This window comes from Varanus komodoensis, unplaced genomic scaffold (genome assembly GCF_004798865.1).
Source record: "Varanus komodoensis strain SLA01 unplaced genomic scaffold, ASM479886v1 scaffold78, whole genome shotgun sequence".
Taxonomy (NCBI): Eukaryota; Metazoa; Chordata; class Lepidosauria; order Squamata; family Varanidae; genus Varanus; species Varanus komodoensis.
Window position 1 is genome coordinate 13,942 of NW_025336455.1, and position 13,913 is coordinate 27,854.

The 13,913-nt window shown below is 49.1% G+C and overlaps 1 protein-coding gene across 1 annotated transcript in view; it reads left to right on the forward strand.

Moving 5' to 3' along the window:
- ADGRB1 (adhesion G protein-coupled receptor B1) overlaps positions 1-13,913 on the forward strand; it is a gene marked incomplete at its 5' end in the record, with an annotated part of 159,600 nt that overhangs the window by 9,968 nt on the left and 135,719 nt on the right. Inside the window, 5 exons of the mRNA XM_044453219.1 lie at positions 1,231-1,395; positions 4,016-4,180; positions 6,509-6,610; positions 8,995-9,101; positions 10,771-10,965. Of these exons, the coding sequence (XP_044309154.1) occupies positions 1,231-1,395; positions 4,016-4,180; positions 6,509-6,610; positions 8,995-9,101; positions 10,771-10,965 (734 nt within the window). The remainder of the gene's footprint in view (positions 1-1,230; positions 1,396-4,015; positions 4,181-6,508; positions 6,611-8,994; positions 9,102-10,770; positions 10,966-13,913) is intronic.

Sequence of the window (13,913 nt, forward strand, 5' to 3'; positions counted from 1 at the left end):
TCTCTTTGGGTGGCTGGAGAATCTGCCCAATTTATCATCCCTGCCTGCTGAGATGAAACAAGGAAGTTATTCACGCCCTTCCTTTGGCATCTGTCCAGTTTTATTTGTCCTGTCAGTGCTGGTCTATGGAATATTGTGCTCACCTGGAGAACAAGCACCAAGATTTGCCCTTGCTTTGATGGCCACTATTCTTCCTTGTAGCTATTTTCCAGGGTTGGACACAGCCTTTCTGCAGCACAGAGAGCTGAAATTCTTTCCTTTGATGCTCTGGTCCACTTCCACAGGTCCAAATTGTCTTGTAGTGCAAGCTAGGAACCTAAATTGACAAAATAATAAGGGATTCCCATTTTGTAACTCCCCCAAGGAGAAACGTCAGAATTAGATTCTTCTGCGTCAGGATCAGACCAGGGTGAATGAAAGCAATCATCTTTTGGGCCATGTTACTAAAAGGTGAGAAGGAAGCTGAAGAGCTGGACCAGAGCTTCCCCTGTGGAGGAGAGAGTTAGTCAGGATAATGTTGGGGTGCAGAACTTCCAGGCTGGAAAGGCTTTGCACTGGGCCCTCAGCCTCCACCGCACAGGTCCACTCTCTACCTGCGAAGTTGACTGGTGTGGCAGGGTCCCTTTTCTAAGCATGCTTCCTTCCCAGCATGTCCCCCACCTCAGGTCACCTGCTGTCTTCGCATGACTGTTAGGATTACGAACTTAAGCAAATTTATAATTATACGTATCGTTCAGGCTGATTTTAAAGGCTTTTTTCCTTAAGTGTAATTCTCATTTGGAGAGCAGAAGAGGGCAAAGGGAAGTGGAAGGAAGAAAGACAAGAAAGGAGGCAAAGGGAGAGGGAAGGGGAAGAGAGAGAGAAAAGGACAAGGAGAGGGCAAGAGAAAAAGGGGTCGGGAAGAGAAGGGAAAAGAGAAAAAGCAAAAAGAGAGGACAAGGTATGGCTGGTTTCACCCACTTTCGGCCTTGCTTCCTGTCAGAGTTTCTGTACAGTCCTTGCAAGGTGATGCACACCCTTCTGCCGAAATTAGTTGTCCAAGGATGCTGCAGGGTCCCCTGATCCATGGGGGAAAGGTGCCTTTTCCATTGTGTGTGCGTCCTTCCGCCAGAAAGCAGGGACGGCTTGGCCGGGGATGGCTCGGCACCATGCGGGTGGGCCGGCTGCCACCCCCTGCAAAAGCGGTTTTCACATTCTGCCTTTCCTCCTTTCCTTCTTTGGGCCACTCAGTGGACGGCAACTGGAACGAGTGGTCAAGCTGGAGCTCCTGTTCCACCACCTGCTCCAACGGCACCCAGCAGCGGACCCGCGAGTGCAACGGGCCGTCGTACGGCGGAGCCGAGTGCCAGGGCCAGTGGGTGGAGACCCGGGACTGCTTCTTGCGGCAGTGCCCAGGTGAGTAGGCGGCCCTTCAAGGTCGGGGGTGGCTGGGAGGAGGGGATGGTGTTGCTTCTCCGTATGGGGGAGATACGGCCTGTCGGCCAACTCGCTTATGCTGTCTGACCTTCATGCCTGGCTCGGGAGCTTGGTTCCCCCATCTCATTTCTTTGTTTTATCTGTTTTTACTTTGCCGTCCTATTCAAGACGGTCTCACAGTAAAATAAAGCACAGCACAGCATCACATCTATAAAAACCCAGTGAAAATAAGAATTAAACCTTCAAATATAGGGAAAATCAAAAGGTTTTGGCCTGGTGCCGAAAAGAATACAGTGTTGGTGCCAGGCGAACCTCTCTGGGGAGCGTAGGTCACAGCAGAAAAGGCCCTTCTTTCAGAACAACAGACGTTTCTTTGGAAAAAAAACTCTTTCTTCTCCAATGTGCACCCTGCCTAATATACCCAGCCAAGAAAGCATCTCTGAGCATGCAAAGAGTGATTTGTTGAACCCACACTAGGAATTACTTCCAAGCATCCTTCCTTTGGGCAACCCTGGACCCCAACCCCTGGGAGGGCCCTTCTGGAACTGGCAAGCCAGCTAGCCATATGCAGCCCCCCTAGCTGGCCTGACCTTCTCTCCCGAGGCCACATCGGGAGGTCAAGGATCATAGGAAGCCATTTGGCTCTTGTCCTGCACCCCTCTGGCTATTCTCTGGGCCTGCCTGAACACCTGGAGAGGGCAGGCTTCAGATAAGCCCTCCCTCCTCCACCATCTCGATATCTGGGGACCCCACTTCCCAGGCCTCGCCCTCCCCATCCGAAGAGTCCGTGTCGCCCTGGCCCTGAAGTGCACAGCAGAAACACCGTCCTCTCTCATCCCCAACAGCTCACCCTCCTAACCAGGGGTCCAGCATCACAGGCCAAGAGCCCAGCTTGGTGCCCCAGTCGCACCCCTGGGGCCCCACAGGTGGCTGTGCTCCCTTCCCCATCCCACCCACTTCCTCCCAGCCATGGACCAGCGTGGCCTCCCTCTGCCCTCCATTGCCATTCTGGCAGTCTGAAGTGGCCCACCCCAGGCGATGGCAGCAGGAGTTTCAAGCAGGAGCAGGTGGCATTGCAGGTTGCCTTTGGCTCCAGCCCACAACTGGGGGGGGGTCCCCCACCCCGAGCCTCCTCACAATGGAATTTGGCCTTCGACTGGAAAGCGATTCAGCTCCTGTGCTCTCGGTGGAGCTGCACACACCATGTTGCCGACGCCAAACCAGCATTGTCCTCTTCCTCTTCCTCTTCCCCTTCCTCCATCACCATCACCATCTACCATGAAAGGCTCCAAGGGATACTGGAGTCAGCATATTTGGGTGGGATTCCAATGTTCGGTCTCAAACAGGACTCTTCAGACTCCTCCCAGACACAACTCAATGCAGTGCCACCTAGTGGCCATGAGATGCAAACACTGTCTCCCAGAGTGAGTCCCAGAACCCCTTCCACAGGCAGGGGCGTATTTCTGGAAACCTCCCTGTCCTGCAGCAATCATCCAGGGGAGAAGCTCATTCTGTGGGTGCTTTTGGGGTGTCATCTCTGATTGGCACAGCAAGCCCCCTACTCCAGCTGAGGCATGCGAAGAGATGAACTCCTAGCACCCTGCATTCTACCGGAGAAGCTCCTTGGCTTGCTGCTGCCGCTTCCTGGGGCCCCACTTGCCATTGCATGCTCCTTCCTTAAATACTGGCCTGTTGCTCTTCTCTGTGGAATCCCGGAGCAGTTAAACAATTACAAAGGAAAATCCTGACTGCAGAGACCCGGCATAATACAGTAGATGGAGTGTTGGTCTGGGAAACTGTGGGTCGGAGCTGCAGTCCCCACCCAGCCGTGGAGCTCACCAGTCGTGACCTCCCATACAGGGTAGAAACAGAGAAACAGAGAAAGAGAGTTAGTCAGAAGGGGTCCCCCAGGCCATCTAGTCTGACCCCTGTTCCAGCTGGCTCCACTCATGACATCCCTTTTTCTTCTCTAATTGTGCCATTTTATTTTTGCTTATATTGCACAGTCAAAGAAACAAAATTGCAAGGTTTTCTCCTGATTTGTTCAGAAAAAAAATAAAAACAAATGATGTTTAAAGTGATTTTCCCCCTTTATTCCCCAGGCCTCCATCTCTCTTTTTTAAAATAAGTTTTATTTGAAATTATAATCCTAAAAAACAAAGCAAAAATACAAAACTACAAACAACATCCATCATCAAAAACATCGAGCCCACTGGGTCAGCTCCCACACCCTTCTTTTTCCATTTATGATAACTTTAAAAACATATTTAAATCTATGCGAAGTCCCGTTTCTCTAGCCAATAATAAAAAAGGTCCCAAGTTTGATAGAAGTCAGCATCTTCTTTCTCCTTCAATGACAAAGTCAGTCTATCCATTTCTACACAGTCCAGGATCTTTTTTAGAATCAGTTCATCGGTGGGTGGTTCTTCACTTTTCCAGTGTGGAGGCCTCCATCTCTCAAACACAAACCCGAGCGTATTATTCTGAAGAAAGTCTGCATGTTCCTGAACTTGCCCTCCCAATGGGGAAAGGAACATGGGTAAAGATGCCCATTTTGGAAACACGCTCATGTCTGGGTTTCTGTCTCCTTCTCCCACAGTGGATGGAAGGTGGCAAGCATGGGGTCCCTGGGGAAGCTGCACCGCCACTTGCGGAGGGGGAACCCAGAAGCGGGACCGCACCTGCTATGGCCCTTTCTTCGGAGGAGAGGTGTGCCAGGGCCCCAAGGACGAATACAAGCAGTGCAGTGAGAAACGGTGCCCAGGTGAGTGGCTGCCGCAGGGGAGGGCCTTGGTCCACAGGTGTCACCAGCACCCCTCCTTGCTTGCCCCCTGCTGTGAATTCGTCCTGATCACAAGGTGGAGACACGTTGCGCACTGAGCATCCTTTCCTGCTGCTGTTCACCATGGGAGGCAAATAAAGCCAGCTCCCACCTATGTGTCACTCCAACGGCATCACCAAGCGCTTAATGCTGGACGCAGCCTCCGAAATGGACCCAATGAGACTGAACCAGTCCGTGCTCTGGATACTCCTTGGATGCTAGTGGAATTGCATTGTGTCGTGTGAACTCATCGTGGTGCATAACCACCGGTTCTACTGATGGACCACACCAGGTTGCAAAGGGCCATGGAATACCTGGAAAAACTCTGCCGGAGCACACCGAGAAGATGCAAAGCTGGTGGGAAGAATCCCACTCCGCTAGGCTCACTGAGGCCCCGGATAAGGCTCCGTCTCAGCCACCTTGACAACTGGTTCTGCTGGCCAGGGAGAGCAATGAGAGCTGTTTCCAGCCACCTTCCAGCACTGAGAAATCAGGCGATGCTGGAGAGCTGATCCGTTGCCATGCCAGATTTGCAGTCTCTGAAAACTTTTTCCTTCCTCACCTGGGATGGACACACTTATTTTTCTGTCGTTGTCCTTTACTCCTGGGCTTTTCCCAGCCTGCCTCTGACTTCTCCACCCTGCCTGCAGATCACCCATCTCCAAAATCCCTGGCCACTTTCAAGCTGGGGAGCTTGGGAACACAGGACCCGTATCCGCCAGTCATCAGCTCGGTGTCTCAAAATGACGGCATTCTTCTTTTGGCCTAGACAGGAGGCGCATGGATAGAAGAGAGCATCACTAATGTAGTCAGATTTTTAAAAAAGGGTTTTTTAAAAAAAGCAATTGAGTATAATTGGGTTAGATGTTAAATTCTCCCAGTGCTGTGTGTTTCCCTTTGTAAAAAGGCTTCTGTTACAAAGAGATATTAAAACTTACAGGGATCATGAGATTCCCTCCTGAGCACTCTCAGGCAAGGTAGAGAGGTGCATTGCTAACAAGCATCCCTAATATGCAGTCATGCTTTGTTTCCCAGGAATTTAGTTTCGAGCAGGAGAGAACCGTGAAAGCATGACTCCACACAGCGCATGAACATTTGGAGTGACCGTATGCCAACCAGGCACCTTGCCAATGTCTTGGACTGCACTCCCCATCATCCCCAGAGTTGGCATCCCAACACCTCTGGGGGGCACACACGTGGCAAGATCCATCCTTCCTGTCCCAACTCTTGACCTCATCGTGTTTCTCGTTAAAGTGCTGAGGTCAGAGTCAGGCGAGTCAGGGCTCTTATGCAGTGATGCTCAGCCCGCACGAAGTGCCTTTCTCTGTTTCAGCCGCGGCACTGGACACTTTGCAAGTCACCTCCCAGAGTTAATTTTGCTGGACAGATGCTAACCGATTGCATCAGGGGTCAATGGCATTGATTCCAGCTCACCAACAGCTGGACCGTGTCCACCTCCTGTCTCTTCGGCCCATCTCTCTACCAGCGCTGTGGAACCTTCCCTAGTTTAGTGTCAAGTTCAATGAGATGAGGATTCCCAAAGCAGCAGTCGGGCTGAATCCACAGCTACCCTCAGCTTTGCTGATACTGTTCTATCCGCACCCACCTTCTACGTGCCCCCAGCCTCTTTTCAAGTTGTTTTAGATGCCCAATAAAGGAGAGCGTGTGACTGAAAGCTGTGAAATGGATCCTTCCTTCTCCCCATATGCTTGGAAATGAAAGATGGTTTTAATACCCCAGTGGCAGCTTCCACTGGTTTATGTTCCATAAACAGCTTCTCCACAAAAGGTTTTTGTTACTCAGGAAAGAGGCTGGCTGTAGGCTAATATTCTGCATCCTCCAACTGCTTCTCCCCTTTTCCAGCATCGAAGCGTATATAGCCATTTACAGGCATTTTCATGAGCTTCTGTCTATTGCAACATTTAGGGGTATAAACATAAAAAGCATCGGAGTGACAGTCCATCTAGTTTTGCCTCGTATTGGCCACAGTGGCCTCCCAGATGGCTCTGGGAATCCCAAAGTGGGCCATGGAACCTGTTGCTTCTCCAGGCAGAGGAGTGGTCCAAGGTTCAAAGAGCGGTAAAAGCCCTCCTCCCCAAGTCAAGATGCCTTTGTGCCCATGGCCATTTCAGTTACCCGGGCACCTGAGTGAAAAGATTTTTTAAAAACTAGAAGAGAGTCTCTCTGTCTTTCCTTTTCCCATTTGCTTCCCCAGTTCTCTCTTGAGCAGCAAATGTACCAGACTCACCGTCTCTCTCTGCTTTTTAAAAGAGCCCCATGAAATCTGCGATGAAGATAGCTTTGCCTCTGTGATTTGGAAAGAGACCCCCGCTGGAGAGGCTGCAGCAGTCCGTTGTCCCCGTAACGCCACAGGTGAGATGCGGTGGCTCGATCGCCTCCCCGTTGGCGGGATTCTGAAGTCAGCACCGGCCTGGGATACCTTTCCACCTCCCAAGGGGGCTGCCAGCGCCGGGTCCCTTGCAAGGCCCCATGGGTTGTTGGGGGATGGTACCCTGGGGTTTCATTGTGCCAGGGCTGGCCCCAAACTTTGGTTGTGTGAGGCCGAAGGGGGAAAGAGTGGAATGCCCATCATTCCACATGCCTCAGAAAACTGGAATAGGTAGAGATGCTGGCAAAATTTATTTTATTTATTTATTGGATTGCTTTCCCACCATGTTAGCCCATTTAGGGTTCTTGAGTGGGTTTGACGATCTGACCAGGATTTACCCAGCTTTACCTTCTGGACCAAACACAGACTTGGATGCCATGTGCACTCAAAGAACATATATTTCCATGTTCTCAACATGATATGCCAACCAAAAATAATGCGGTGGACAGGAGGCGGTAGGCATGTCATGAGTGGAGCCAGCCAGAGCCAGGGGTCAGACTAGATGGCCTGGGAGACCCCTTCTCATTCACTCTGTTTCTATGTGCAGTTTGGAAAAAGGTGCATGAAAATGTGTGCTTTGATGAGCTTTCATCCTATGAAGAGCAGTGCATACATTTCAAAGATCACACAACTGATGCATACAGTTAGGAAAATAGTATTAATTCCATCATTTGGAGTAGAACCTTTGCTGAGCAAAAAGGGGAAATACCTAATTTCGACTACTGGGGGCTTCAGCAGACTCTTGCTATGCAATCCTGTGTTTTCATCTTGTTGGAATGGCAAAAGCTGCCTCTTCTGGACAGCAATTGGTTTAGAGGACCTCTATCTGAAGATGAATTGCTAAATGGAGTCCATTTATTGGACCCCAAAAGGTACCTTGCTTGGGAACCCAGGGAAAACTGTTCTTCCTAGACTCTTCCGAGACTCTTGTGTGTGTTCCCATGGCAAGTCAGGGGTTGGACAGGGTGACTTAATGTGTCTCCCTGCTTCTCTTAACTCATAAATCCTGGTGCTTTGGAAAGGGAAGGATCCCAATGGCGGTGGAGCTGCCAAAGCAACAGATCAGAATAAATTAGGAGAGACAAGAGTAATGGAGGACAATGGGCACAGCTCTTGCCGAGATGATGAATAACTGCCCGTTGGTTTCCAAGGAGGCCGCAGTTGCTGCTGCTGGATATTTATTTCCTTATTTCAAGATCTCCCAGGTGGCTTTCAAACAAGCGATGTGTGTCCATCTGTAAATCAGTTGGCTGCACTTTGGTCCTAAGCACCACAAAGGCACAGCTTCTCTCACACACACTCTGCACCGTGCCCCACATCAGACTTCCCCATCCAGATGGTTGGACTTCAACTCCCATTAGCCCCAACCAGCATGACCAATGTTCAGGCATGCTGGAATTGTAGCTCAAAACATCTGGAGGGCTCTGGGCTGGGGAAAGGTGGCTACATTTCCACAGTAAGGATGACAAGGGGCGGCTGTCCCCATTTATTTTGTGTTCCCGTGTTGGCCCCCCTCCATCCCCTACTGGGGTCTGGGGCCACACTCTGCACGCATTGGGGTGGGGGTGGGTGGTCCACCCTGGCCTTTCTTCAACTATTCTGTTCATGTCTGAGCAAGAGCAATATCAGGTAGATAAGGCGGTTTGTGCCTCCAGCTCCACAACTCAGAAACCAGAGGTGGAGTTGGGTTTATTCTACCCATCATCTTATTTACAGGACTGTGTTACCACCTATCTCCACCCACGTTGTTCCATCAGCAAGTCAGAAGGGGTCTCCCAGGCCATCTAGTCTGACCCTGGCTCCAGCCGGCTCCACTCACGACATGCCCACCATGTGCATGTCCAGCCTGTCCTTGAACACCCTCACCAGTGGGGCCTCAACGAACTCTAGTGGAAGCCCATTCCACACCCTCGGGGTCCTGACTGTCAGGAAGTGCTTCCTGGCATCCGAACGGAGCCTTGACTCCCTGAGCTTTGCTCCATTGGAGCGCATCCTGCCTTCCTCTGCAGGGGAGAACAGGTCTCTACCGACGTCTGTGTGACACCCCCTCACATACCTGTAAGTCGCCAACATATCCCCTCTGAGTCTCCTCTTCTCCAGGCTGAAGAGGCCCAGTTCCCTCAGTCTCACCTCACATGACTTCCCCTGCAATCTGGCCACCATCCTTGTGGTCCTATGCTGCACTGACTCCAAAAAACAACCCCCTTTGCCATGCGGCATGGAGAGTGGGATCGTGGCCGAGAACCATGTGGTCTCTAGAATGTGCTCTTGAGGTCCCGGCTTCATTTTGCATGGCCAATGTCAGAAGGCTGTTCTTTCACCAGCCAGCCAGTGACGTTCTGCCTGTGCCCTTTCTGCTCTCCTTCAGGTCTGATCCTACGGCAGTGCCTGCTAGACGAAGAGGGCATTGCCTACTGGGTGCTTCCAACGTACATCAAGTGTGTTTCCATTGACTACAGGAACATCCAGATGATGGTGAGTGTCAAGGCGCATGTCTCTTCTCCAGGCCAGGATCCCTGAAGTCAAAGGCCCAGAGAAGCCGAGTCTTCCCTGGAGAACTACGAGTTGGTGTGGCAGGCAGAAGGCACTGCTCCATTGACCAGTCATGGGTAGAACACAAGGCTTGTCATGTTTTCCCCAGGTCTCTCCCACTGAGACAGCCAAGGCTAGTTGTGAACCTGAGATGCTTTGGGGGATTAGGGCCAAAGTGGTAAGACTTGGACAAACCGGAGCTCCAGCAAGGTGGGCTGCCAAACCAGATTATCAGTATTGCAGTCTCTCAAGTCCTAAATTGAAATGTTAGTTGTGTGTGTGTAGGGCATTATTGGCATCTATGAGATGGAGCACATTAAGGGAAAGGGCCTTCTTCCTCTTAGTGAGAGCTGGCTGGCACCAAATCATCATCTTGCCCAGGCCGGGTTAAATCATTCCTTTCCCCCCATACCTCTGACAATGCATGATAAGAGCTTTAGGCGGTGCTAGAATATTTACTGTTGACAATGCAAATGTGTTCTATATTTTTATGCATTTTTTCTTTGAATTATGTTATTATACTGTCTTGTCGGGGTTTCAACCTGAGCAGTTTTGGCTCTTGTGTGGATGCAAGCTCAGCACAATAGCTCACAAGTCCAAGGGTGGAAAATCCTCATGTCCCGAGGTAGGGCATCTCTGAGAGGACATGGGAATGCACACCTGAATTTTATGTTGACTTTGCAAAAGTCACCTGTTTGCCATAGAGGATGACTGTCCCAAATCCATGGTACGAGTGAGTGACCAGGTGGAGAGAGTCACAAAATTTCAGCATCTCCAGGTGGCACTCAGAGATGAGGTTGGTCATTTGCCCAGTTTTTTCTTCCCCAGAATTTACTCCTCACCTCCATGAGAACGTGACTGAGGGGGTCGGGGTTTGGCTCAGTAGAAGTCTTCAACAAGGACAAAGGCATGTCCTGTGCTGCTCAGGAGGTCAGGAGTGGATGGAACAGTCTTGTGTTACAGGAGACTAGATTTCAGTTGACCATTAGGAGAAATCATTTAATGGTAAGCATCGTATGATGACAGAACCAATTTACCCAGACTGGTGGTGGGATCTCCCTCAACCACAAGAAGTCTTCCAGCTGAGATGGAAACTGTTGGAGATGCATTTTCTCTTGAGGTCTCATGTCTCGTGCTTCTCTTCTGAAGAACTCTGAGATGTTCTGTAGAACTTCCCTAAGAACTTTTTCTCCATAAAGATGAAGACATTTTTCTCCATCGAGACAAGACACTTTTACCCTTTTTGGAAAAGATTGGATTACGTATCTTAATTCATGTTTATGTAGTATTTTTTTATTCTTCTGGGTATTTCACCTTGATTTCAGTCATATTTTTGCTGAGTTACCTGCTCCAGGTATTTTTGGAGTGGAAAATCTCCAGGATGGATAATGATGATGAACTGGCACAAACTAGGCCATTTCCAGTGCATCTGGAAAATGTATCTATTTCAGGGAAATTTGGAGCTTAACCATCCACTGTCTTTTTACTGATATCCTGTTTTAAGATCGCAGTTTATTCTTTTTGCCTTTTTATTGCTCACCACTCTGAAAACTGCTTAGATATGGAGCAATGGATTAATATTGTAAATAAATACATATTCTTCCTCCACCAGACAAGGGAACATCTTTCCAAAGCCCAGCGGGGTCTGATAGGGGAAGGGGTGTCCGAAGTTTTGCAAACCCTGGTAGAAATTTCTCAGGATGGGACCAGCTACAGTGGGGACCTGTTGTCAACCTTTGACGTGCTCAGGAACATGACGGAGATCTTCCGCAGGGCTTATTACAGTGCCTCGGCCAGTGACATACAGGTGAGAGAGCAGGTGGGAGACAAACCTTTGCTGGGTACTCGGAGGAAAGGAGATCCTTGCTTTCGCATCAGGATTGCTTCCAAATTCTTTTCGTGGACTTTCCTCCAAATGGCGGAATGCTGAATAATCTGGCTTTGTGTTCAAAGGAAAATTAATCCATTAGGAAGCCTCCACTGCTCCACTTTCACTGTTTCCAAAACAGATGGTTGTGCATTGCATTGTATCGAAGCAGCTTCAACGGACGAGCATTGATAAGTGCGGAGTTTGATGCACTGGCAGGTCCTGAATGTCTCCACCAAACCCTACCAAATTGCTTTTGCTTGGGTCCCCCTTGCTTTCACTCTGAACCTTCCTGGTGGTTGAAGCAGCGATGGAGGCAGCACTGGCAGCAACCTGGGGCCTCACTGAATTGTCCCGTTCTGCCCCCAGTACTTGCAATGCGGCAATGGCAGCTTATCTAGTCCCCAGAGCCTTGTGACATTTAATGTTCCAGGTACCAGCTGCTTGGCCTTAAGAGGTGGCCTTTGGGATGAAAGGATCTGGCTTCATTAGATCTTGGGTTACCTGCTGAGCAATTAGGGATTCTGAAAACGAAGAACCAGTTCAGCGTAGAGGTGAGCATATTGGACTGGGCCTTGAGGGATCCAGGTTTGAGTCCCAGCTCAGCCATGATGCTCCCCGGGTGACTTTGGACCAGCCATGGCCTCTCAGCCAAACCTACCTCACAGGATGTTGTTCTGAGGATCAGATGGAGAGGACAGGGATGTAGAAACGCCTCGGGTTTGTTAAGATTTAGAAAAACAAGATTTAAATAGAATAAATAAAATAAAAGGTGCAGGACTCTAGATAGACCAGAACATACTTGAAAGATCTGATCCAGAGAAGAACAATGTTGGGGTATCAGAGTAGCAACATTGTAGCTGAACTGTGTGTAAAGGGAGAATTAAAATTAAAAATTATGTGCAGGGGAATTAAAACCGAGCCATAATATCAAAGTCACAGGAAGTAAAATGCCTACTTCGTTCGGACCATGTCAGATTCTTTCTGAAATATTTTGCCCAGTTCTGGGAAAGGCAGTTCATGAAGGATGCATTCAAGTGAGCATTTGAACCCATGTACAATACTTCCTTCATTGGCCAAAGCATCAAAGAGCATGCTTTTTAAAGTCTACTTTTTCAAACGAGTGCTGCAACCTCGGAATGGGATGCACGCACATTCGCAATCCACTGAGCAAAAGGGCAACGTCGGGGCACAACGAGCGCAGAACTAGGTACATCATTCCAGGATCAGATTCCATAAAAATGGGCTAGCTGGGTGAATGCATGACCCGTGTGTTCACAACACGGCTGACCTGCCTCATTTAGAAGGGAAGGTATTTATTTATGCACTTACATGCCACCCCTACTCCAATGGAGTCTCTGGGATTTGCACAGATAGAGCAGTAAAATCTCGCTCTCCTTTCCTACCATCCACACTGCCAAAACGATGGGGAGCGGATGACATATATTGGTGCTTCTTACTTTTGGTCCTCACAGCAGAGCTGGGCCCTCCTGTCCTAGGAAAGATCCGCACAGCAACAAAGCTGCCCTGCGGCGAAGGGCAAGATCGGTTGCCTTGATCGTTAAATGCATCTTGGATTGCATTCCCTCGAGGAGTTTCAAGTGATTATCTAACTGGAAAGGAGATCGATGGTTCTGAAACAAACGCCTCCTTTCCCCCACATTCCTTTCCACCTGCTTACACTGGACAGAGCAAAGCAGATGCTTTGGGAAATTAGGTGTTACCGAAGAGGATCCCTGCTGGGGCTGACGGTGGCCAAGCCAAGCCTTCCCAAAGCCTACAAGCAGAAGGGGAGGGCCATGAATCTCCTTTGTTCTCCCCTCTGGGGACGAGATCGCAGGAGATGCTGCTTTCAGAGAAGTGTGCCATCAAAACGTAGTGTATGGGCCAAAGGAGGACTCTCTTCTGGACCAGCGATTAGGCCAGGAGGAGTGGATTAGGCCATGTTGCTTAAAACGCAACCATTTGACCTTTTTGGAAGGGTGGAGAAATTTGTTGGATTCACATTTTACTGGGGACTTAACTGATCTTGTAAGCCATCCAGAGATGCTTGTAGTGGACGGTCTATAAAAGCTTTGCAGGCAGGCAGGCAGGCAGGCAGGCAGGCAGGCAGGCAGGCAGGCAGGCAGGCAGGCAGGCAGACAGACAGACAGACAGACAGACAGACAGACAGACAGAAAGAAAGAAAGAAAGAAAGAAAGAAAGAAAGAAAGAAAGAAAGAAAGAAAATCTTGTACTTCTGAACCAATTGTAGCCAGCAACTGAACGCTCCTTTGTAATGTCTGCTTCTCCAAATGTTACAATGGAACTGCTCAATCCAAAAATTCATACAAAATGCATATAGGAGTGAAAATAGCCATCAACAATACACTATCTTTGGTTGATGGTTTCAAAATATGTGTGCATATTAGGAGAGTTTAGATGAAAATACATTAGGAGAAACATGCAGAAATAAGTGTACACGTTTCTATGAGTACCTTCAAAAAGAAAAATGAAAAACCTCTGGAGACATCAATTCAGGAGACATCAAATTTAAGATGGGAAAAATTGTGAGCATTTGGGATGAACTGAACTTAAAATTGGAAAAATAGGAACTCTGAGAGAAACAGAAATAGATAGTCCTTACCCCCATCAGTACGTAGGTCTGTGGACTCTTTGGTCGGTTCATTGGCAGCTCATGTGCAGAAGGGCTTTCTGTGTAAATGTTTTGCTCATGCACAGAGGCAGAGTAATTATGGTCTGTGGGGATATTTTGCCTAGTCTCTGCAAACCAAATTGTCTACAGATGTTGCTATGGATGTATGTACGTTGCAAAATCCACTCAGTCTTCGTTTTGTGGCTTGTCAAGAGCCTCACTGACAGAACTGGAGTTTACACAAATGCATTTG